Raw genomic sequence first — 22,767 nt, 5'->3', positions numbered from 1 at the left:
TGTGTGTTTTCTGCTTTCAGGGCCTTCGTCCACCTCAGTCAGAACAACTACGCCGAAGCACACGCCTCCTTCATCGAAGTGCTAAAGATCGACCCAAAGAACCCCGTGGTACGTACCGCCGCCGTCCTCCAAACGGTGCCCAGAACAGTCCTCAGACTGCCATCAGGCTGCCTCTATGGGCTCAAACTGTGCTCGTAAATATTTTGTACTTGTAAGTCAAAGTTGTGAACTGAGTTTTGTAACCTTGTAAACATCTGAAAATGTTGTGTTTGTGCATCTACAGATGAGAATGTGTGTTTGTAAAAAATATTTACACAAGTTACAAACTGTTTTTGTTAAAGTCTGCTTACAGATACAAAGCACAGCACTGCGTGTCAAACTCTGCGCTCAGGTTTCCTGCTTCTGTGCGAGTTTCAGCTTACACGACGAATTTTGACCCGATTTTTCTTGCTTTCAGCTGATTGGTCAGTGTCATGTCAATCACAAATGTAACAATCCAATCAGAGAACAGATCGCTGTTGGTGGGGTGCTTTACTGAGCTTCAGGTCCTGGAAGGGTAAATGCCTTTTACATGCCAGCCCAGCGTTTTCCTTCATCACCACAAAGGAAAACTGTGCGTGTCCGAGTGCGGCGACCTTTGTCCCAGGTTTATGTGCTCATACAGGGACATCCAGAGTCTTTTCAACGGCTCTGTGGACCTGGGGGGGCGGCAGTGTTGTGGAAACCACACACTCTTCACTAGTGGGGATAGTTACAAATCTTTCTTTGTTATGAATGAGCGATACATGTTTTTATTGAACATAATACAACACAAACTCTTTTAGAGGTGATAAAGTCAGAGAGATACGTGTTTTGAAACGACAAGGAGGAGCTGTCGCACAAAAACGCCAGCGCAACAAATTTTGGATCCTTAGCTCTTAGTTAGCGGTGAGAGTGTCTGCTGTGAAAGGGCATTTATGCTGCGCACTGTGACTCACAGCCATGGTCCCTGGTCAGCACTGACTTTGTGTTAAAGTAATACTGAAGTAATAATAGTATTTCTGGCTAGCACAACTTCATGCTTTCAACAGCTTCTGAAACTTCAGGGACCTGGCTTGTATGAGCCTTATATTCATATAAAGATCCTCCAGCTTCAAACTGTATTACCCTTCCAGGACCTGAAGCTCAGTAAAGCACCCCACCAACAGCGATCTGTTCTCTAATTGGATTGTTACATTTGTGATTGACATGACACTGACCAATCAGCTGAAAGCAAGAAAAATCGGGTCAAAATTCGTCGTGTAAGCTGAAACTCGCACAGAAGCAGGAAACCTGAGTGCAGAGTTTGACACGCAGTGCTGTGCTTTGTATCTGTAAGCAGACTTTAACAAAAACAGTTTGTAACTTGTGTAAATATTTTTTACAAACACACATTCTCATCTGTAGATGCACAAACACAACATTTTCAGATGTTTACAAGGTTACAAAACTCAGTTCACAACTTTGACTTACAAGTACAAAATATTTATGAGCCCATATTCCTCCACAGTGACATCATCACTCACACTGACTGCAGTCATTACAGTGCTGAGGTTAGTTTTGCACGCACGCAGGCCGCTGTGGATCTCTTTGTTTCTACATCATCATTTAAAACTGCACTTTGTATTTACTCGCGTTACCTGAGACTTTAATATGTGTAATACTGAAGTTTGATGATCAGTGTGGCAGACACGTCATGTGTCACAAACATCGTCAGTGACGATGATGATGATGAAGACCAGTAATAAAATCACAGTAAAACGTCATTTTTAACAGTGAATGTAGTACTCTGAGCTGCACTCATGTCCTTGTATCATTAACCATCACTCTGTATTATTAGCTTATGATAAAGTGTCACCAGCAGAGGGCACCAAACAACCACAGGCGAGCTGGTGACTGAGCAGGTTCCTGTAGGAACTACTTTCTTCATACTGGCTGCATCCTGCAGCCGTATCACTCCTCAGGAGGAAGTGTGCGTCTACTCTGGCTCATGTGACAGGAAAGGAACATTAAATGTGTCAGCCATTAGAAACCAAATAGTTTTGTGCTGCTCAGAGCAGCCAGTCAGACTTAAAGTGGGAGGAGCTAAAGCATCTTGTCTCAGACTGTTACACCGGTGGTGCACGGTTAAACCCTCCTCTTCCTCCGTGTGTTTGCAGGCCAACAACAACGCGGCGGTGTGTCTGCTCTACCTGGGCCGCCTGAAGGAATCGCTGGGCCAGCTGGAGGGCCTGGTGCAGCAGGACCCGACGCAGTACCTGCACGAGAGCGTCCTCTTCAACCTGACCACCATGTACGAGCTGGAGTCGTCCCGCAGCACGCAGAAGAAGCAGGCGCTGCTGGAGGCCGTCGCCTGCCGGGAGGGCGACAGCTTCAACACGCAGTGCCTCAAGCTGGTCTGAGAGGAGGAGGAGCTTAGTTTGACCTCCCAGGCACAAAACAGCTGGTTTTATTGTCACTAAACAGATGAAGGGCACCCAATCATCATCATCATCCTCACGTTAACCCACAGGAGCAAAGCCTGCAGCAGCGTCCTCCAGCGCTGCACAACCACAACCCGAAAATCGTGTCCTCACCCCCTCACCCCCCTCTGACTGCTGAATCACACCAGAGCCAGTCTGTGTCTCCAGGTTCAACACACAGGTTTTTAAAAACAACAGATCTGAGGGTAAATATGCAGAATCTGCAGGAAAGAAGCTCGCCGGTTTCCATTTGTAGTCCATTTAACTGGACTACAAACTGGCCAACCATGTTTGAGTCAAGGGTTAAAGAGGGAACAAATTTACTGAAGCACAGACATCAGAGACCTGCTCCTTTTTTTTTTTTAGTGGGGGCAGGAAGAATTTTCAAAATAAAAGCCCCAGTGCAGAGCAAAGTCCAGAATAAAATCCCACATCGGTGTTTCCCTGGTCAGATGGCAGGACGGCTTCATGTTTATCACACATTTTAACTTTAAACGCCAGTTTAATTCAGGCGTGGCAGGAAGTGCACCGGGACGAATGTTTCCCACCTCGCCTTTTAATTTGAAGTCTGAGCCCACTTTGTGTTTTGGGAGGAACAGACGGGACGCTGGAGGCGGGTTGTCAGAGACTCCAGCGGGCATTATCCTGAGGCGCTCTGCAGACCGGACAGCTTCATTAACTGAGATCGACCCGCTCGTGTTTAACATGCACATATCAGCAGCAGGGTTTCCTTTGAGTCACCAATTATTGTATTTAAGTGATTTGTGTTTACTTCCTGTGCTGATCATATTTATGTAAATGAAATAAAATGTGGTTTTATGTGAAAGAGCAGCTCGCTGTGTGTGTTTGACGTGGGAAGAAATGACAAACAGCAGCTTCGTATTTATCCTTTAATCCATCAGCGAGACAGGAAGGCACTAACGAGCTGGATCCTGAATAATCATGAGAACCTTTAAAGAAGAGTTAAAGTCCTGATGAATGAAGCTGTGCCACAACATTAAAACCACCCAGGACCTCTGTGTGGAGGGGCGGAGCCTCCAGGCTCACCAGGCAGGAATTTTGCACGTCTTATCCAGGCGTCAGGGGCAGCAGTCTAAGAGTCACCTGACCTCTGCATTCTCTCTCACGGCCAGCAGGGGGACGCTGCCCTCACGCCATGACCTGCTGATGGTCTCGTTCTGAGTCGTGAAGCACGCGTGAGGTCAATTTTGTAAATTAGTGTCAAAAGCAGTGAAATGTTTTGTGTCGTGGCTTTGGTGATGTCACGCTCTGGTTTTAATGTTGTGGCTGATTGTTCCTCACAGTAAAAACTAACATCTCTGTCTAAGAAGTAGAAACAGAAATTAAAATCTTCGTGCTACATCGTCGTCCACATCAGCGTTCTCTGCTCTGATTGGACAGCCTTTTTCTCCAGAGGCTCTGACTGCGGTGGGAACGACGTCCACGGCGCTCTCAGGATCCCTGCAGCGACGCCATGTATCGCTGACGGATCTCAAAGTCGTCAGCGGGGCGGTTGTAAGCCTTCCACACCGGCTCGCCCACAAACAGCCGCATGGCCTTCGTGTAGTTCTGCAGAAACAAACAGATCAAACAGTCAGGATTCAAAACCAGCAACCAAATACGCACCGTACTCTGAGATACAGGCGTAAGGCGTGTTTTTGTACCGTCTCGTCCAGCGTGAAGCGGTGGTAGATGCCCGCCGGCAGTGTGATCAGGTCCCCTTTTCTCATGGCGATCCGGATCCACCGGTCCTCCTTGTCCCTGACGTCGAAGTAGGCCTGGCCGTCCAGGATGTAGCGGATCTCGTCGTCCAGGTGGAGGTGCTCCTCGAAGAACATCTTCAGCTGCAGAAGAAACGGGAAACCTCTCACTCACTTCAGATAGAGCTCACATTCCAGTTTCAGCACAGCCGACGCCCGCGTGACCCGGGAATCTTTAACACCAGGATTAAATCTGGAGCGTCTCTGCAATTCACGAGTCTGACTCAGTACAGAGGTGCAGCGATGGAGGCGGGAGGAGCCCTCAGCCTGCCTCCATCAGCGCACAGCTGGACTCAGAGGTGCACTCAGACTCGAGTCCTCTGCATGCATGAGACGAAGAAGCTCAGAGGACTTTTCCCTCCCTGCAGTGAAAAACCTTAAAAAGGAAGTGTGGTGCTTTTCAAATTAAAAGCTCCGCAGACGCAAACACGTGCTGGTACCTGCGGCTTTCAGAGCGCGTGGGTTACCTTCTCCTCGTAGTTGGGCAGAGTGTCCTTGTGGATCGTGATGATGTCCATGTAGGAGTAACCCCGGTCCTTACGGATCTGCTGCAGCTCCGGGTCGCTTTCATAGATGTCGGCGTTCAGCTGCAGGACACAGGAAGCAGTCAACGCTTACCTGGTGTGTTTAGTGTAGCAGAAAAAGTAAAAAGCTCATCAGTGGTTCCAGTATCAGTTACCATGACGATACACCCCAGCAGTGAGTGGACGCCCTTCTTGTTCCGAGTTACCTGGATAAGGTGTGTCACAGTGCAGGTATCTGGACTTCAGGTGCTCAGCACGTGACCTGTAACACCTGCTCTGACCCACTGTGCAGAAAACACGGGTGCTTGACCCGCCGCTGTCTGAGAGCAGCTTCAGCTCAGTGACCAACACCGATACCTGCTGTGTCTCACCTGAACCCTCAGCACAGAGTTTTACCTGCTTCAAACCCGAGAACTCTGAGCTGTTCGGGTCCAGCTGGGGATCAAGGGTCTCCACAAACTCCCACCCAGGAACCGCTGACCTTTAACCCGAAAACCTGCACACGTGAGCGGCCCTCTGCGGACTCACCTGCCAGTAAAACACTCCGAGCTCCTTCAGCTGCTCCAGGCTCACCGGCTGGTTCGGCTCCAGCCTGTGCGGCCTCCTCTGGTCCTCCTCGGACCCGTCCATGTACCAGGCCTCCAGAACCATGACGAAACACTTCACAGCTGGACCCGCGCGCTGTCGGAGCCCCCTCTCACTGCTGCACCGCTGTGTCACGTGACTGCGGCAGCACTTCCGGTGTGCTGCTTTCAAGTACCCGGAATGTAGCAGGAAAAATGACAACTGAGAGGTCTGCGGATCTGTAATCATCAAATCAAATTCAAATCTTATTTGTCACATACACAGTCATACTGAGTACGATATGCAGTGAAAGGCTTAGACAACTGCTCGTGACCTAAAATAAAAGACTATGAATAGGATAGGAAATAAATATGAAAATTAAAATAAAGGGTAAATTTAACTAGGAAAGAATAAAATTAAATATAAAAATTAAAGTTAAAAATAAATAAAATAACTGTACAACAAAATACACAATATAGAAAATATATAAGAATATATGAAGAAATATAGAACAATAAGAGCAGCTGTACAAGTAATAAATGGTAATGAAAGAAATGTAACGTCCAGGGTTGTGCAATCCACATATTTAAGTGTCTTGTGCAGTGCAAATATGCTTAAAAGTTATTTATTTAAGTGACTTGTGATAGAGTGGTTTGATTAGATGACCACGCAGTGTAGTTGTGCAGTGGCCACTAGTGTAAACAAATGTCCAGACTGTCCAGTGTGTGTGTAAGAACCATATGTGTGGGTCAGTACTATGTGGTGGTGTGATTGAGAGACCGTATCGCCTGCGGGAAGAAGCTCCTCCTCAGTCTCTCTGTGTTGGTCTTCAGGGAGCAGAATCGCTTTCCTGACCTCAACAGAGAGAACAGTCCGTTGTTGGGATGGCTGAGGTCCTTCACGATCTTCCTGGCCTTGGTCCAGCACCGCCTGCTGTAGATTGAGTGCAGGTCAGGGAGCTCGGAGCGGATGGTGCGCTCGGCTGATTGCACAACCCTCTGTAGAGCTCGTCTGTCCTGGATGGTGCTGTTCCTGAACCAGGTTGAGATGTTTCCCGTCAGGATGCTCTCTATGGTGCAGGAGTAGAAGTTCCTGAGCACCTTGGAGGGCAGTCGGAAGTCTCTCAAGCGTCTGAGGTGGTAGAGACGCTGTTGGGCCTTTTTCACTACGGTGTTGATGTGACAGGACCATGACAGGTCCTGTGTGATGTGAACCCCGAGGTATTTGAAGCTCTCTCCACTGGGCACTCGTTGATGACGGGGGTCTGGTAGTTCCTCTCCTGCTTAGTGCTGAAGTCCACTATCAACTCCTTTGTCTTACTGACGTTTAGAAGGAGGTTGTTCCTCTGGCACCAGTTCTCCAGATTCCTAATCTCCTTCAGGTAGGCCGTCTCGTTGTTATCAGAGATCAGGCCCACCACGACGGTGTCGTGTCGTCCGGTGGACGGTGTCCCAGCAGACACGAGCTAAAAACATGACAGGTTGGAGGGGAAACAAATCACAGACAAAGAACAGTGAAAAACATTTAATGCCTCAAAACATTATAAATATATGACACCCGGTTTTACAAAGACAAACTCACCTGGAGGAGCAGAGATGATGAGAGAAAACAGAGGAAAGGCAGACAGGAACTCTGCCTCTGACATTTCCATTAAGCTGCATTTGTTCTATTATATTGGACATTAATATATTTTTAACATATTTTAAAGATATTTTTTTACATTTAAAAATCAAATTTGAGTGACAATTTCTTTTGTCGCTAAAATTAGAATGACGCGTTTTGTTTAATATATAAATTAACAATAATAAATTAAAATATTCGCGCACACAGGCATAACTTCATAGCGTCAAAGAATTTATAGACCCTAATTTTTTTTTTAATCTGACTTAAAAACAGAATTTAAAAGCTAATATTTATGTATGATTTCATATTTTTATGATTATTTTACATATTTGTAGGTGGTTTGTTGTTTGTTTTTTCTCATTTATTTTACTTCAATCTGGGCAAAGTGTTTCCAGTGCGCAGGCGCAGATGGTTACCATAGCAACAGGAGGAGCCATCAATTGCTGACATGGTGAATGTTTGTAGTTCCGGTTCTTTTTGGGGGGCTCTTTGGTGTGTTTTTAACCCTCTACTGCATAGCGTTGCCCTGAGGCAACAAACCACATTTTCATGCCTTACACTGGCCCTTCAAAAAAAAAAACTTTTTTTTTTTTTCAAATAATGCTACCAGGCACATCTCTTTCCAATAAAATGATGAGTTGAAGGTGGTGTGACTTATATTTGGGGGGGGGCAGGACCCCTTTCTGCAAGCTGCAGTACATGAGAGACATCTCCATTCGGAGACAAGATAAAGATCACTATTTTACATGTTTATAGTGAAATAAATTATATTAAAAAATACTTGTATGTGCATGAATATGTTAAGAAGCATATTTGATTGTTTTTTCTACTTTTTAAAATTTATTTATATAGTAAAACTGTTCATTTTCATTCGTTGCCTCAAGGCAACACTGCGCAGTTAGCCCAATTTTTTTCAGGCAATATAGTGTATTTGCATATGTGTGTAGAGATGTGTTTGTGTGCATTTATATGATCATAGTCAATGCTTTTTACTTTACAATCCACCCATAATTACAGGACATGGATGTAAATACCTTTTATGCAAGGAAACCAAGGGAATGTGCACTTTCTGTCCTCAGAAAGTGAGGACAGTGAGCTTTCAGGGAGTGACAGTGAAGTAGAGGAGTATGAGGTTTGAGGGACACTTAGGAGCTCAGGGGTCAGGGGTCAGTTGGTAAAGTAACTGTGTCTGTGTGTGTGTTAGTGCCCACATAGCAAGCAGGTCTGGCCAGGATCTGGTATCAAGTCGGCACTTTGAGTAATCTGGGAGAGTAGAAAAGCGCTATATAAAAATCAGTCCATTCACTGTCTGAACAGTTTCGGCATGTTACTTTTGCACTGTTTTGCATGTTCCGGCACATGTTGTTATTGCATGGCTTGATTAAGGTACACATTATGCTGACATCTGGGGCCAGAGCTGAAACTGTTCAGGCCAGCACAGGGCCAGCAGTGTGTCTACAACTGGGCCGTGGCTGCATACCACCTACAGATGGCCCACATACCGCAATGAATGACGGCCCTTTGGTGGCCCAGATCAGGTTTGCCAGAGGTAATCCACACATGGGCCAGCACAGGACGACTAGGGTGTCTGAAACTGGCCTTGTGCTGGCCCATGTGTGGGCCACCTCTGGCAAACCAGGTCTGAGCCACCAAAGGCCGTCATTCTTTGCAGTATGTGGGCCATGTGTAAGCACATTGTGTGGGCCTGATCCCTGCCATACCAATATTGCTGTGCGGGTGTCAGTGTGTGTGGTTGTGTATTATTTATTGTTGTGGGGACACAAATTTGTTTACACACTCACATTGTGAGGTCTCGCCTACTTTATGGGGACAAATTGCAAGATAAATCATTCAATTTTAGGGTGAAGGCTTGAGTCAGGGTTAGGATAAGGTTCAGGCAGGGACTTGTGATGGGTAGAGTCAGGATAAGTCTCCAGGAAATTAATGTAAGTTAATGTAATGTCCACAAAAGTGATGGAAACACAACGTGTGTGTGTGTGTGTGTGTGCGTGTGCGCGCACATGGGGTTAGGGTCAAATGTTGGATGCATTTTGGTGTTTTATTGTTTTGTGAAATGTTTACATTGTTTATTTGTTGTTTATTTATTTGTTCATCCTTGTTGTACTAATACAACTTATTATAGAATAACTTGGCATTTTACTACCCTTGTCGCACAGTGTTGCCTTGAAGCAACAAACCAATATCTGTTTGGGGGGGGCAGGATGTCAAATTTTATGATTGATATATTATTAGTGACCCTAAAGCTCCCCCAAAATTGGGAGAAATATTTTTTTCCCCAAAAATTAAAAAGTCATGCAGTAGAGGGTTAAGTTATTATTGTTATTTGTATTCCTTTGTTTATTAGCAAAGGGAGGAAACATGGCGTCTCTTCTTCGACCCGCTGGAAACAGCGCTACGGCGGCTAACAAGCTAACTTTAACGAGTTCTTAGCTTGTTTGAATCGGCAACATTTGAGCGTTTGCGGGTTTAAACATTTCCATGGTGACGGCGACCTGCACCAATCAAAGACGTCGCTTCAGTGTGGGATTGTGGGTAGAGCAGTTCTTATCCGGGAAATCGCGAATAAACGCGTTTTTGTCCAAAATAAATGAAATAATGGTTGATGAGGAGAGTTGTGGTTTCCATAGGAACAGATGGCACTGTTTCACAGGGTGTAGTCAGGCTGCTTTCCATGGTTACAGCACTGTGGCTCAAATTCACCCCTGTGGAGAACATGAGTGCTGTGTGTACAGGATCAACAGCACAAACCACAAATATAAAACATACAATGAATTCATGTTGTTGTTAATTTAAAGATGGCTTTTACTCTGTTTCTTCCTGTTAAAAGGGAGTTTTTCCTTCCCACTGTCGCCAAAGTGCTTGCTCACAGGGGGTCATATGATTGTTGGGTTTTTCTCTGTACCTATGAAGCGCCTTGAGGCGACTTTTGTTGTGATTTGGCGCTATATACATAAAATTGAATTGAATTAAATTAACTTCAGGGATACATCACCATGGTAACTGATGCTACAGAACCAACCTGCTCTGGAGCAGCGCATGTTCAAGATTAGAGATCCTCATGCATGACATCCCTAAGCACGGACCAATCAGGTCTTTGGAAAATAGCCATGGTTTGTGATGATCCCTCAGAGGTCAGACAGTCTTTGTGTTTATGACGGAGCATCGGGAAAACATTCGTGTAATGGAATAACGATCATAGTCAAACAGAAGTTATATCCCACACAGACTCATTTATCTCCACCGGACAGACGGTCACAGGGTTTATCTCAAAGTCTGTGCTGGTCTCTTTTGTTTCACACGCCATCACCACTTTCACTGCCTACATGTTTGTAATTATGTCTGTCTGTGTGTGTGTGTGTGTGTGTGTGTGTGTGTGTGTGTGTGTGTGTGCGCGCGCGCGTCGGGAGAAGGAGAAGCAGTCGGGAGAGAAACTGAGCGAGGCGAAAGTCGTTAAACTGTACGGTCAGATTCCTCCGATAGAGAAGATGGACGCGTCGCTGTCCACGCTGACGAACTGCGAGTGAGTCCTGCAGACGGACGGCGTCTCATCGACTCTCACAGACGTCATTTGGGAACCTCAGAGGGACTCGGACTCAAGAGTTTATAACACGACAGTGCATTAGAGCTGAAATAAAGCTCACATGCACACGTGTGATTAACCATGCCAGATGCACTTTTCTCACAGCCAATTGGTCGATTAAAGTGTTCGTGGCGTTTTCAGGCCCGTGTTGTCTGTCTCAGATTCTCAGCCCAGGTTCAGATGCTTCTGCAGGCATGACTCCGAGCAGCTCAACTCAAACGCTGAAACCTGAAGGAGACGCGTAACTACGACTTCCAGGGTGCATTTCACTCGATGAGTCTTTTTAATGGGTTACAGTTTGAAGACGGTCCCTGAACACTGATCACGAAACACAAATTAATGAGTTCATTCGCCTCCGATCAAGCCCAAGTTGACAGGTTGCGTTGACGCAGTGGTTCCCAAACTGTTTTTGCTGGGCCCCCCTTTGTTTTGATGGAAACACAAACACACCCTCCAACCACACACACCTATATTTTGTTTTCAAACTCCACTGAAATTGGTAACATTTGGTAAACAATTAAGCAAATACAAGTAAACTGCAATAGATTACAGGTAGTAATAAAATACACTACTAACTCTTTTACGCTACGTCCACACACGTATTTTAGAAAACGCAGCTGTTTCTATGTGTTTGGGCCGTTCGTCCGCACGTAAACGGCGTTTCGAATCACCAAAAACGGAGATTTTTTAAAGCTCCTTTTTTTTGCGTTTATGTGTGGACGAGGAATACAGAGTTCGTCACGCACGCCAAAGGTATGTGCCATTTTTCACGTCACGCTGTGCGCCACGTTATTGTTTACATGAGATAATTACTGTCCCTCCATTTAGAAAGGCAGAGGCGTCATGGTGTAATTATTTTACGTGTAGTTGTTTTTTTTTTCCTGTGTAATAATATTCAACATTGCTGTCAATACATTTTTCCTCTTATGTCCTCAAAATGTCTCTCTGTGCAAAATGGGTTTAAAAACATAAACAGCTGTGGGATCCTGTTTGTCCGTGATTTGAACCGGGGGAACAAAGTACGGCAGGATCAGCCTGATATTATTTGTATCCCACTGTAACTTTACTGCATAAAGAGCTAACATGTCCAAAATGTCAGGAGTAGTTAGTTATTACAAGAAGTGTTTGTGAACTAAAAATCAAGAATGTGGGATCCTGTTTATCCGTGATTTGGAGAGCCCAGCGCTGCTCCCGACGAAGGGAAACTAATTCTGCAGGGGAGACCTACCTTGGCACTTGTGCAGGTGAAGCCAAAGGGAAGATATGCTTCACCATATTTTCTAGTCTTTGGCTTGGAAGGAAGTTGGTTTGGAAACATATTTGGCGATGCTTCATCTCCTGCTTTGCGTTTGTGTGGGAGCCCCGTCAAAAACCTGTCCACAGTGTCCAAGCCGCCTTCTTTTTTTCTTTTTTTTCCTTTTCATACCGCGCCCCACCTGCAATGGCTCTGCGCCCCCCCCCCTAGGGGGCGGGCCCCACACTTTGGGAACCTCTGCGTTGACGGATGAAGCTGCAGTGTGTGGAGTGTAATTGTTGACTGCGCTTCATAGATCTGCCCACTCAGAATAGAACACAACAGCCTTTAATGTCATCGTACATATACAACAGAGTCAGGGCTTCAGTTATTTACAGAACAGTGTGAGGGTCACATGGGAGCAGGCGCGTCAGTGTCTTCCTTCACACCTTTGACGTGTTGCTGTGCTTCTTCCTCCACAGGCAACTGTCTCTGTCCACGAACTGCATAGAGAAAATAACCAACCTCAACGGCCTGAGTGACACACACACACACACACACACACACACACACACACACAGTCAGTGGGTAATGTGATGTTTTGTCCTTCCAGAGAAGCTGAAGATCTTGTCTTTAGGGAGGAACAACATCAGACTGCTCACCGGGCTGGTAAGTCACGAATACGGAGGCTGAGAAGGTGGTCGGTGTGTGTGTCTGTAGAGCTCTCTCTGTGTGTGTGTGTGTGTGTGTGTGTGTGTTTGCGGCCGTAGGTGACACGCTGGAACAGCTGTGGATCTCTTATAACCAGTTGGAGAAGCTGAATGGAATCCAGTGGCTGAAGAGCCTGAGAGTCCTGTACATGTCCAACAAAGACTGGAGTAAGTTCGAGGCTTCAGGAAAACTCACTCAAACCAATTTCTTTTAGTTTCTTCTTGTTGCTGATTGGTGAGATCTGGATGTGGTGCTGTGTGATGTGTGCAGGTGAGTTCATGAGGTTGGTGGAGCTGCCGTGCCTCGACGACCTCGTGTTTGTGGGAAACCCTCTGGAGGAGAAGCACTCGGCCGAGGGGACGTGGATGGACGAGGCCACGAAGAGACTTCCCGGCCTGAGGAAGCTGGACGGTGAGCGTTTGAAAGCAGGAACGATCAGCCAATCAGCAGACTGCTCACCTCTTCTTCTGCTGTTTCAGCAATCCCAGTCATCAAGCAGGAGGGAGAAGACGGAGAGGCTTGACCCGTGCGGCCCTCGGAGTCGTCCTGTGGTTCGTCGCACTGCTGTTCGTCTTATAGCCGACTTTCTCTTTTGTAACAGCAGCTCGGGAGTTTGTGTTCATATGTTTGACGGTTCCTTTATGATTCTCAGTGATGCTGATCATTTAAATAAATACTTTTGATTTTTATGAATAATCACTGCTGGTTCCTTATAGTTGGATTTAAGATCGGATGATTCAAATATATTGAACGTTTGTGACACGAGGAGCAGAAACGCTCCAGGAAACTACAACAGAGTGCATTCTGGGTAAAGTTTCAGGTTTCAGCTGTGGAAGAGGCGTCCTTACCTGCATGTAGGTACGGGATCACCTTCATTTGCGACTCCTTCAGGTTAGAACGAGACTAACCAATCAGAAACGAGCTTTACTGTTTCTACTGGACTCTATCGGAGAGTTCTATCAGAGTGAGCCATGTTTGATGTTTCTGTCACAGGGCACTGTTATCAATAAAGTTTAGATAGAAACACAAACTTCCGCTTACGTCCCACCCACCGCCTCAGGATCTATCTTCTGATTGGTTACGACGAACATCAATCAGCGGCTTATTCCCTTCCTTGGTAACGGCCTCGGACCCGGAAGTAAACACGTTAGCCGCGAAATGCCAACAGACTGACGGCAGAGAGAACATCTGTCCAGCTGCTGCGATGAAGAGGAGCGCAGAGGTGAAGCAGGTGAAGCACGTGATCGCGGCTCTGTGCAGGCTGCTGGCGGCCGCGGGGCTGGACCCCGTGCCCCCCCCGGACTCCTTCCGACGGGCCAAGTTTGGAGACGCGGTCCAGGTGAGTCAGGAGCACGTCACCGGCCACTTTATTAGGTACACCTGGTCAACCGCTCGTTTACATAAGTATCTAATTAGCCAATCACAGGACAGCACGTGATGAAGACGAGCTGCTGAAGCTCCAAGTGAGGAAGAAGAAAAGAGGTTTAAGAGCTGGGTTACTGAGGGGTCAGAGGTCAGAGGGGGGTGGACAGACGAGGAGAAGAGCATCTCTGAAGACTGAAGCAGATAAACTGCGCAAGACCACACGGTTTCCCCTCCCGGTGTAAGAGCTGATGATGTGAACGTGGAGCATTAAACCAGCACCGATTGGCTTCATCGGCTTCACTCATCCGCAGCTTGGCTGCAGTGACATCTGCAGGTGACACGGAGGCAGCAAAGGCTCGAGGATCACGCTGAACTCGGGTTTGTGTGAATGATGCTGGAAGGTGTGCTCAGGGAAGCAGGTGCTGGGATGGTGGGGTGTGACGGGGTCACCACTGCTTTCAACACAATATAAAGGCTTTTATTGTAACTATACACACGTACAATGAGATTAAAAACAAAAAGGGGTTATATTTACACTGTGGGTTATTGCACAGCAGTGATGGTAATTTGCACAGTGTGTGTACAGAGGGGAGTCGGGGGCTGGGGGGGTCAAACTGTGTGGTCAGTGTGAGTTCAGGGTGGTTACGGCTCGCTCCAGCTTTCAGAAACACTCACCTGACACCAACGAGGCGATGCAAGGCGTCTCTCGTCGTGTAGCCGTATCGACATATACCTAATGAAGTGGCCAGTAAGTGTATGTTCAAAATTCAGCCTTCAAGAGATCTGGAGCTGCTAAATGTGCTCCTGAGGACTGACTGCAGTCATTTAGTTTTCCACTGGTGCTTGAATGCAGCGTACACGTCATGTGACGATCCAGGTGATCTTCACGTCAGTGAAAAGAAAGCCACAAATATTAAATGTGTGTAAAGCTTGGACATTTGAACACATCCACACATGTAGTAGTTTCAGGTGTGTGTGTGTGTGTGTGTTTGTGCTTGTGTCACATCGTGCACACTTCCTCCTTTCCCTGAGTGGACGATGGAGAGCTCTGAGCTAACTCAGCGTCTCGCTGGATTTCCAGGAGGATCCGTTCTGGCAGCTGCTCGCCGACATCCTTCAGACCGCCGGCGTCATTTCCTGTGACAGCTCGGAGCCGACAGCAGGTCAGCACTTCTTCATCTCGCCCTAACTTCGCTTGTGCAGACTGTAAGCTGACGTTTGATTCGTGCTTATTGTCAGAGCGCAGGAAGCTCGTGGCCGCCGGCTTGTGGCAGAGCGGCTTTCACGCTGACTGGATGTACGAGGGAGAAGAAGGAGGCGCAGTCTTTAGCCAGGAACTCCTCCTGGCGCTCGGCTGGCTGCTCGCCACAGGAGCGCTGGAGAGCGTGGTGATGAAGAGAGTGCAAAAGCTGGACAGGATGCTGCTCATGTGCACACCTGTGAGTACCACGGCAGCGTGCAGGTGAGCCTCCTCCATGCGTCTGTGTGCTTACCTGTGTTCTCCCTCTCTGTCAGGTGCTGCCACACCTTCCTGCTGACCTCCATGTAGACTCCGCCTCCCTTAGGAGACTCCAGTGGCTCATTGGTTGCTTGAGACATCAGAGACGGATGCTGCTGTCCATGCTGCGAGAGCAAACCCGAGCTCTGCACGCTGTGAGGAAACCTCATCTTTAGCGTTCACGTGACATCGGAATAATCGGAAACACGAGTTCCACTTTCAAACAAATGCCCGCTGAGTCGGATAGACACATTTAGCTCAATGACATGAAACACAATGTTATATATTATGATATATTATGAACACAACGAGCTTGAAACAGCTTCCCAATTTAGAAATCAGAGAACTGGCAGTTCCAGAACTGACGCTCCCAGTCAGAGCCGTGCTAACCTCCAGCTCACAGGGCTGCTGCGAGCCTGGACAAACCCTGGACTATAAATCCACATTACTGTTTCCACTCATGCCAGGATTTTCCACGTTTGTCACAGATATTCTCCACTTCATGTTCACTAAACCAGATTAAACCAACTGTGTGTTCAGGTTCTTTCTGCGAGCGTCGCCGCGTCGCCGTCCTCTGACCGCAGCTCTGCAACACTTGAGGAGGTACGTCTGAGTGTCTCACAAACTCTGTATATGAAAGATGGAGGCAGCTTCCAGCAGTGACGTCTGTGAGGAAGTGAGCTGATCTCTGAGCTCAGACGAGCTTATGGTCTCTGTGTATTTTGGAGATGACGTTGCCTTTAGTGTCACAAAGGAGCAGGAGGAGGGAGGGTTTAGGGCGGGGCTACCAGCTGCTGATTAAACAGTACTGATAAGTTTATAACAGGAGGAACTGAAAGGCATGTCCTTCTGCTGCAGGAGTGCGTTTGTGCGCAGCAGCTGTGCAGCCTCCTGGAGGCGTACCTGAAGTGGAAGCAGGTGGAGGACGTCTTCTGGACTTGGATGGTGCGTTTGTGGTTCTCACACCCTGAAAATATGATGAATTTAAAAAAGTAATCAGCTTCACAGCAGAGTGGCTGAAACAGCAATGTTAGAGGAAGTGATGCTGTGTGTGTGCGTGACTGTAGGACAGTGTTGTGGACCTGAAAGATCCCATCAACAGGAGGCCCAGACATCCAACCAATGAGAACCCCGGAGTGTGTTGTCATGGAAACAGCAGGCTGGAGAAGCTGGAGGCGGTGCTGCTGAGACTGCCTGCAGCTCAGGTGAGCAGCACACAGAGGTCAGCCAACACAGGTGCTGACTTTTGTCCTACATGGGACTGATTTCTCATCATTCGACAGTCTTCAGTCAGATTAGGCACTGAAAACATCTCGGTTAGGTTTGGAAAGGTTTAAACACATTTGCCCCTTTGTCACGGTCCCACTGCGTCAGTTTCAGAGTGATGCTGGCGCGTGGAAAACCTGCAGACCCGACCGTGATGTTTCATAGATGTTTAAACTGGAATTCATGCTATGCATTCTTTGAGCATTTCCCATGATTCTTTGCTGTTCTGTGCTTTACTCAGAGTGCAGGCAGTCGCTGTGACGACATCCAACATAACGGAGCCCGACTCCATTTCAATTTTCAGTTTGATTTTTATTAATAAAGCACCAAAGCACAGCTTACACTGAAAGGTACGGACTCAGTACGCAGCGGCCCAACAATCAGACGACCCGCTGTGAGCAGCAGTGAGGAGGAAGAATTCCTTTTAAACAGGAAGTAGCATGAACTAGTTTTTCTCTATCAGTCTTGCAAGAAAGCAGTCCTACATATTTGTTTAATATGTGCGTTGAAGGACATGTCCTGGTCAAAAATGATTCCAAGATTTTCAGGGCCGAGTACAATAACCTCAGTTTGATCTGAATTAAGAAGCAGAAAGTTAGCGGCCATCCAGGTCTTTATGTCTTTAAGACATTCCTGCAGTTTAACTAATTGGTGTGTGTTACCTGGCTTCATGGACAGATAGAGCTGCGTGTCATCTGCATAGCAGTGAAAATATCTGCAGTGTTTTCTAATCAGGCTACTTACATGGACTGTAACTGTGGTGTTTATACTGATATTTGTGCTCCTGCAGAGAGGACAGAGGAGACGAGGAGGAGATGGTAAGGACAGAGAAGGAGGAGAGAGGACTCAGGCAGGGTTTGGTGTCTCCTCGTCCCTCCCTCCTGTTCTCTCCTCCTTCCCTTCCTTGCCCTCCCTCTCACAAGTCTGCCGAGCGAGGCCTCGGCTGGAGGAGCCAAGGAGGCGCCCGGCCGGAGGCCCCGGTGGGCGGGCGGAGCCTCCAAACGAGCTCCAGGCGTCCGAGGCCGTGGCTCTGCTTCTTCATGCAGAGGCCGTGCTGATGAAGAGGAGGGACGAGCAGAGGCTGACCAACAGGACGAAGCTGCAGGAGTCGATCGGCAGGCTGGACGAGCTGGTGCTGATTCCTCCGTGAGCGTCCAGTTTAAAGCGGTGAAGCTTTGAGGACGCTATCGTCTCTGCAGAGACTGAAACAGCTGCTGCACACACGAGTCGCCCACAGGCCGTTCACTCAGAGTGTTTAATAACTGATAAACACACACCGTCATAACTGGATCTGTTGGTCCGATACATGAAATGTTGTGAAGTCAAACTACAGGCGTCAGAAACATCATTTTCATATTTATTCATTCATCAAATTAAACACAAAGTTATTTTCAGCAGAGCCAAAAGAGTCACTTTAAATTTAAACATTTAAAAAATTAACCAGATTCCAGCTTCTGATGTTTTCTGTCGTCGGGTAAATTTCTGGGAGTTTGGAGGCTACCGGGCCGTGAAGACGCGCTCGTCACGAATTCACCACCAGCAGTTTCTGCATGTACGAGTTGAGCCACTTCTGCCTCTCCATGGAGGTGAGCAGCTTGCTCTTCTCTCTGAAAGCCGCGTCGTCGGCCACCACCAGGTTCCTCTTCGCCATCCCGGCTCCCGGAGACGACCATTCGGCAGGCCACGCCCCCTCCACACTACAGACATAAAAACAACACGGGTACACACAGTGCACTCCTGTTTAAATAGGAGATTCAATTTTTCCCCTTGTAAATTTGACTGTTTATTAATTTAATAATAACAATAATAATAATAATAAACCAGTCTTTATCTTTCTATCCAATCAGACTGCTTTGTGCCGATAGGAGGAGGAGTCTCCCCCTGCTGGACGCTAGAAAGAATGCAGGTTTAATGTTTTTCATCTTTGTCCTTCTTTCATATACAGTCTATGATATTTCATTACGAACCTATCAGTTTTGCCCAGCTGTACCTTGTCTCCGCCCCCTCTGGAGTAAATAGCCACGCCTCCCTCATCAGTCCTGCTTTGCTGTTGGCTGCTGCTCTAAGGCCGGGCGCTGACATCATTTGGATGCTCCAATCACGGAGAGAGATGGAAGGGTAGAGGACGTCCCAGTCGACTCGTTTGTGTTCCTCCGAATCTTCCGAACTTCTGCAATTGGATGAGATCACAGTGACATCACAATGTCGTGTAAACATCATTCACATGGCACCCTCAGGCCTCCGTAGGAGGTGAAATCCTCTTTCCAGTGTCTGGCAGAGTGTCTGGCTCATTCATTGGTTCAGAGCGTACCCACCTGAGAGGAAGACGAGACTGAGGGAAGCCAGACGTCAGCAAGATCATACCCAGAATGCAAAGCAGCGGGACGCACGTGCGGGGAAAAACAGGAAGCTGAGACATCCTAAAAACAAACAGAAGAAGAATTTTCAGTTTCATGAAGCTCGTTGTGATCTCATGTTGCAGCGCCTCCTCTGGTGGATGATGGTCACTGATGTAATTCCTAAACATTTTTATTCTGGATTGAGGAACAAAGTCTGGCTTCAGGTGTTTCAGTCTGAGGCTGACAGAGCGGCTGTAAACGCCGGCGCCCTGACCCCGAGGTCACCGCTCGCCTCCAGCTCCTTATTTGTCAGGCAGCCGTGAAACGGCGAGTTTGAGCCCTAACGAGGAGCTTTTGGTGCCTGAAAGTGAATCAGGCTGTGCTGACCTTTAACCCCACAGACACCTGTTTAACATAGCTGTCGTCTCTCTGCAGCTGGCTGACATGGCGACGTTTTTTTCATTATTGTAATATTACAGGATTCGCTGGCTTTGTTTTCATAACGACGACAGCTTCGTTACTTTTTCATAGACTGCAGGTGTCACTTTTTTTATCACCGTGGTAACGCTTCTGCAGCTTTCATGAAATATTTTTTTCCTCAGTCTCCGCAGCACATCTAATCATAATAATAATAATGATAATAATAATAATAATAGTGATTAAATCACATAATTACAGTTAAATATATTTGATTGTTTAGGCGTGATGACAGGCGTCACAGTGACATCATACCTGACAAACATTAACAATGACACAGACGAATGTTCTTATGCTGTAAACAGCAGTGATGAAGGAGGCGGCGCCGTCACGTTATACTCACAAACTGAGCTCATGTAATCCATTACTCTTACAGGAAGTCGAGTGATGTCACCACTGTGGTGTTTTTTAAATTAGCTTGTCGTATATTTTACTTATTTTTACATGATAAAAACCATCGTTTTGACTCCGCCTCCTCCCGCGCCTGGACTTCTTTATAACTGACTAATGAACAGACAGACTCGCTCCAGAGCTCACTCTGAGCTCACCTGTGCAGGTGCACACGAAGCCTTTTATACTCCAATCAAGTTAGTTCACCAATCACTGAAGACACATTCTGATTGGACCCGATGTGTGCTGTCACGCCTCTGCCAGTTTGACCCTGATCTGATGCCGGACTGAGTTTGGCGCCCTGTGAAGGACTAACCTGTGATGTCAGTGCCAGTTTGGTGTTTCTTACCTGCTGCTCAAGTGTCGCTGTGTCTCCTTGGAGCTGGACCGTGAGGTTGGATGCTGGCGTCACTCGGGGAGAGAAACCACCAAGAAACTGAGCAGAGCTGCAGGCGAGTCGCTGTCCCAGCCGCTCAGATTTCTGCTTCCTGTCAACACAATAAAGTCTGAGTAGAAACAAAATGGATCCTCACTCGTGCTTCTTGGTTGACGCTTCACTGTGTGCAGATGAATGGTGGTCTTTCATACTTATATACAGCTTACTGTGGAGGGTCTGAGCCCCCCCCACACACACACACACACACACACACACACACACTGAAGCATGTACACCCCTCAGCAGATCAATCCAGCTGTGGTTCGGTGCCGAGGACGCCGTTAGCTTGTTAGTGTCCCGTTTCAAAGACTGTTAGTCACCGTGCTGCTGCAGAGGGCCAGCGTCCTCATTACAGAGCTGCTGTGTGTGTGTGTGTGTGTGTGTGTGTGTGTGTGTGTGTGTGTGTGTGTGTGTTTGCATACGTGCAGGACTGTTCAATCGTACAAAACAATGCAAAAAAGCTTTATAGGACGTGAGAAATGTTCTCTGTGCAGTAACGAGAAAATAAATCATCATGAAAAACAGAAATCACGTTCAACAAATAGACACACACACTCTCACACACACACACACACACCGATCTGAGCTTCCTCCACACTGACAGGTTAACGAGGCGTCCTTATCCACGGTGAAGGCCACTAAAACAAACTGTGGGCGATGTGACCACAGACGTTTCCTACGTGGTGCTGAAGCACCTCAGTTCATCAAACGTGTCCCTGGGATGATTCCTGCAGGACGTCCCAGAGACGGCCTGGTTACTGAGGACCACAGCGTTCACGTCCTGCTAGAACACGGTGGGGCATCAAAGGTGTTTCAGGTCATTTTACCATAGAGAACCTGCTCCGCCCACCTTGCTGCGTCTGCATCCTCATCAGCTGGTGTTTGCTGGCTGTTGCTGGGTGAAACTGGTCTTTGCAGTCACGTTGGTTGTTTGCAGGTTAGCGACTTGTCTGCAAACGCCTTCAAAATAAAACTCCCACCTTTGAGATGTCCTGACTGCTGTGATAACTCACAGGTCAGCATTTTCCGTGCAAACTGCGTGCGACTGCAACAATCTGTCAGCGACCTGGAAACACTGGTTCCTATGGGAACGACCTCCAGACTGATGCAGCTGTTCTGTATGCACATGTCAGCGACTCAGAGGAAACCTGCTGCCGAGCAGGTGAGCTGTTCACTGTCAGTTACCACAGTGATTTAGCAGATAACAGAACACCTCGCTGACACATTAATCCCGCCCACCTTCAGTCCCACCTGTGTCTTTCCTGATCAGTTTGTTGTTGCTGAGACTTCCCGCCCTCCAGTGTGCGGCTGGTGTTTCAACAAACCTTCATATTAATAGAATTTCTATTTCATATCAGCAGTCCCCAACGCCCGGGTCACGGACCGGTACCGGGCCGCGAGAGTTGAGGCTCAGGTGTGAAATTTATGGTTTTCAGGGTTTTTATCGGTTTTATTGTTAACTCGGTTTTCCTGGGTCTGTTCCCGTGTGTTATGAATAATACTGATTTTATTTGGTTGTATTTATCTGCGACACTTTAAAGGCCGGTCCGTGAAAATATTGTCGGACATAAACCGGTCTGTGGTGCAAAAAAGGTTTGTAACCGCTGATTTATATTATTGATCAAACTGATGCAGAACATTAAATGTGTGATGATCAGGGTTCCTGGAGGACCGACACTCTGCTCAAACTGAGCTTACCTGAGTTGTGTGTGTGTGTGTGTGTGTGTGTGTGTGTGTGTGTGTGTTTGGTGGGTCATGAAGCAACAAAGACAAAGGTAAAAACAGATTCTGACAGGAAACTCGTCTCCATTTAAGGAGCTCGTTACGGGCGCTGCTGGAAATAATGACCACAGACAGGAAGCAGGTGTCTAACACCCTCGCGGGATAACGAGCAGCAGACGCCGAGCGTGAGCCTCCTCGCCGTGCCTGTGCTCATCAGAAATCCCCGTCGCTGGATTCTGCTGGAAATGATATTTAGACACTGATCAGACTGTGGAGAGATGTAGGTGAATCCGGGTGTAGGTGAGTCCTGTTGACTCCATCGTGGACCGAAAGCTGCCTGAGTGCCTCCTCCCAAAGCTTTCACATGTCACAGCCTCTCTCCACCGTCCTGCACGTTTTAACTCTAATTCACTCACTGATGAATCTCACTGATAGCAGTGGTAGCCATAATCCTGCACGCACACATTTTTATTTGAAGTCATTTATTCTTTAATTCTTTTATTTAGAACATGTGGAAACTTGAGCTGTGAGAGCAGCAGCTCCTGTCTGTGGATCCTTTACTGATTCATGTGACGCTGAATCTTCCCAGACTGACATCAGCGGCTGCGAGGTTGTTGTACCGTCAGCATTTCTGTGGCTTCATCAGTGTTGGATTTGTTTGGATGGAGGCTTCGGTCACCGACAGTTCGCCCCCTTGCTGTCAGCAGTGCACCTACAGGACTGAAAAGTGCAACACAAACTTCAAAGTAAGAGTTGTGCCTCTAAAACCAAAGCGGT

General features: G+C 47.3%; 5 protein-coding genes across 7 annotated transcripts in view; 3 read left to right on the top strand and 2 right to left on the bottom strand.

The window, feature by feature from the left end:
* The window catches only part of trappc12 (trafficking protein particle complex subunit 12), a 30,282-nt gene extending 27,058 nt beyond the window's left edge, over positions 1-3,224 (top strand). The window contains 2 exon segments of the mRNA XM_019348567.2: positions 21-108; positions 2,178-3,224. Coding sequence (XP_019204112.1) covers positions 21-108; positions 2,178-2,420 — 331 coding nt within the window. The 3' untranslated portion in view covers positions 2,421-3,224.
* Positions 3,225-3,548: 324 nt separating this feature from the next.
* Positions 3,549-5,485, bottom strand: adi1 (acireductone dioxygenase 1). Its single transcript, XM_013265311.3, has 4 exons — positions 5,293-5,485; positions 4,708-4,827; positions 4,145-4,324; positions 3,549-4,049 (listed from the first exon to the last, which is right to left on the bottom strand). The coding sequence occupies exons 1-4, from the start codon at positions 5,413-5,415 to the stop codon at positions 3,933-3,935; spliced, it is 540 nt and encodes a 179-aa protein (XP_013120765.1). The 5' UTR covers positions 5,416-5,485; the 3' UTR covers positions 3,549-3,932.
* A 4,972-nt stretch (positions 5,486-10,457) lies between these two features.
* dnal1 (dynein, axonemal, light chain 1) lies at positions 10,458-13,337 on the top strand. The gene is made up of 5 exons (XM_013265293.3): positions 10,458-10,492; positions 12,269-12,324; positions 12,461-12,664; positions 12,768-12,908; positions 12,977-13,337. Exons 1-5 carry the CDS (start codon positions 10,458-10,460, stop codon positions 13,018-13,020), a joined length of 480 nt encoding a protein of 159 aa, XP_013120747.1. The 3' UTR covers positions 13,021-13,337.
* Positions 13,338-13,345: 8 nt separating this feature from the next.
* tedc1 (tubulin epsilon and delta complex 1) lies at positions 13,346-18,023 on the top strand. The gene is made up of 8 exons (XM_005461892.4): positions 13,346-13,836; positions 14,944-15,025; positions 15,102-15,301; positions 15,378-15,515; positions 15,901-15,963; positions 16,219-16,305; positions 16,428-16,565; positions 17,417-18,023. Exons 1-8 carry the CDS (start codon positions 13,702-13,704, stop codon positions 17,774-17,776), a joined length of 1,203 nt encoding a protein of 400 aa, XP_005461949.1. The 5' UTR covers positions 13,346-13,701; the 3' UTR covers positions 17,777-18,023.
* On the bottom strand, positions 17,970-21,692 carry pth2 (parathyroid hormone 2). 3 transcript variants are annotated; one of them, NM_001279492.1, is given in 5 exon segments: positions 17,970-18,323; positions 18,594-18,600; positions 18,603-18,796; positions 18,942-19,046; positions 20,182-20,256. In NM_001279492.1, coding segments are annotated over 4 exon segments (480 nt in total). In that variant the 5' UTR covers position 19,046; positions 20,182-20,256; the 3' UTR covers positions 17,970-18,148.
* Positions 21,693-22,767: the final 1,075 nt, after the last annotated feature.

Source organism: Oreochromis niloticus, linkage group LG19 (assembly GCF_001858045.2).
Source record: "Oreochromis niloticus isolate F11D_XX linkage group LG19, O_niloticus_UMD_NMBU, whole genome shotgun sequence".
Lineage (NCBI taxonomy): Eukaryota > Metazoa > Chordata > Actinopteri > Cichliformes > Cichlidae > Oreochromis > Oreochromis niloticus.
The sequence above is the reverse complement of the archived record's forward strand: the minus strand, read 5'-3'. Positions and strand labels throughout refer to the sequence as shown.

Bases quoted from the DNA above. Each gene is read 5' to 3' on its own strand.
- dnal1 (XM_013265293.3), top strand. From the start codon at position 10,458: ATGGACGCGTCGCTGTCCACGCTGACGAACTGCGA. The intron at 12,325-12,460 runs GTGACACACACA...CGGGCTGGTAAG, and splicing joins AACCAACCTCAACGGCCTGA to TCACGAATACGGAGGCTGAG. The intron at 12,665-12,767 runs GTAAGTTCGAGG...TGATGTGTGCAG, and splicing joins CATGTCCAACAAAGACTGGA to GTGAGTTCATGAGGTTGGTG.
- tedc1 (XM_005461892.4), top strand. From the start codon at position 13,702: ATGAAGAGGAGCGCAGAGGTGAAGCAGGTGAAGCACGTGATCGCGGCT. The intron at 15,302-15,377 runs GTGAGTACCACG...CCTCTCTGTCAG, and splicing joins TGCTGCTCATGTGCACACCT to GTGCTGCCACACCTTCCTGC. The intron at 16,566-17,416 runs GTGAGCAGCACA...GTGCTCCTGCAG, and splicing joins TGAGACTGCCTGCAGCTCAG to AGAGGACAGAGGAGACGAGG.
- adi1 (XM_013265311.3), bottom strand. From the start codon at position 5,415: ATGGTTCTGGAGGCCTGGTACATGGACGGGTCCGAGGAGGACCAGAGG. The intron at 4,828-5,292 runs GTGAGTCCGCAG...TGTGTCCTGCAG, and splicing joins TCGGAGTGTTTTACTGGCAG to CTGAACGCCGACATCTATGA. The intron at 4,325-4,707 runs GTAACCCACGCG...TTTCTTCTGCAG, and splicing joins TGCCCAACTACGAGGAGAAG to CTGAAGATGTTCTTCGAGGA.
- pth2 (XM_005461887.4), bottom strand. From the start codon at position 19,153: ATGTTTAGGAATTACATCAGTGACCATCATCCACCAGAGGAGGCGCTG. The intron at 18,797-18,941 runs GTGGGTACGCTC...ATCCAATTGCAG, and splicing joins CAGTCTCGTCTTCCTCTCAG to AAGTTCGGAAGATTCGGAGG. The intron at 18,324-18,616 runs GTACAGCTGGGC...TTATGTCTGTAG, and splicing joins CCAGAGGGGGCGGAGACAAG to TGTGGAGGGGGCGTGGCCTG.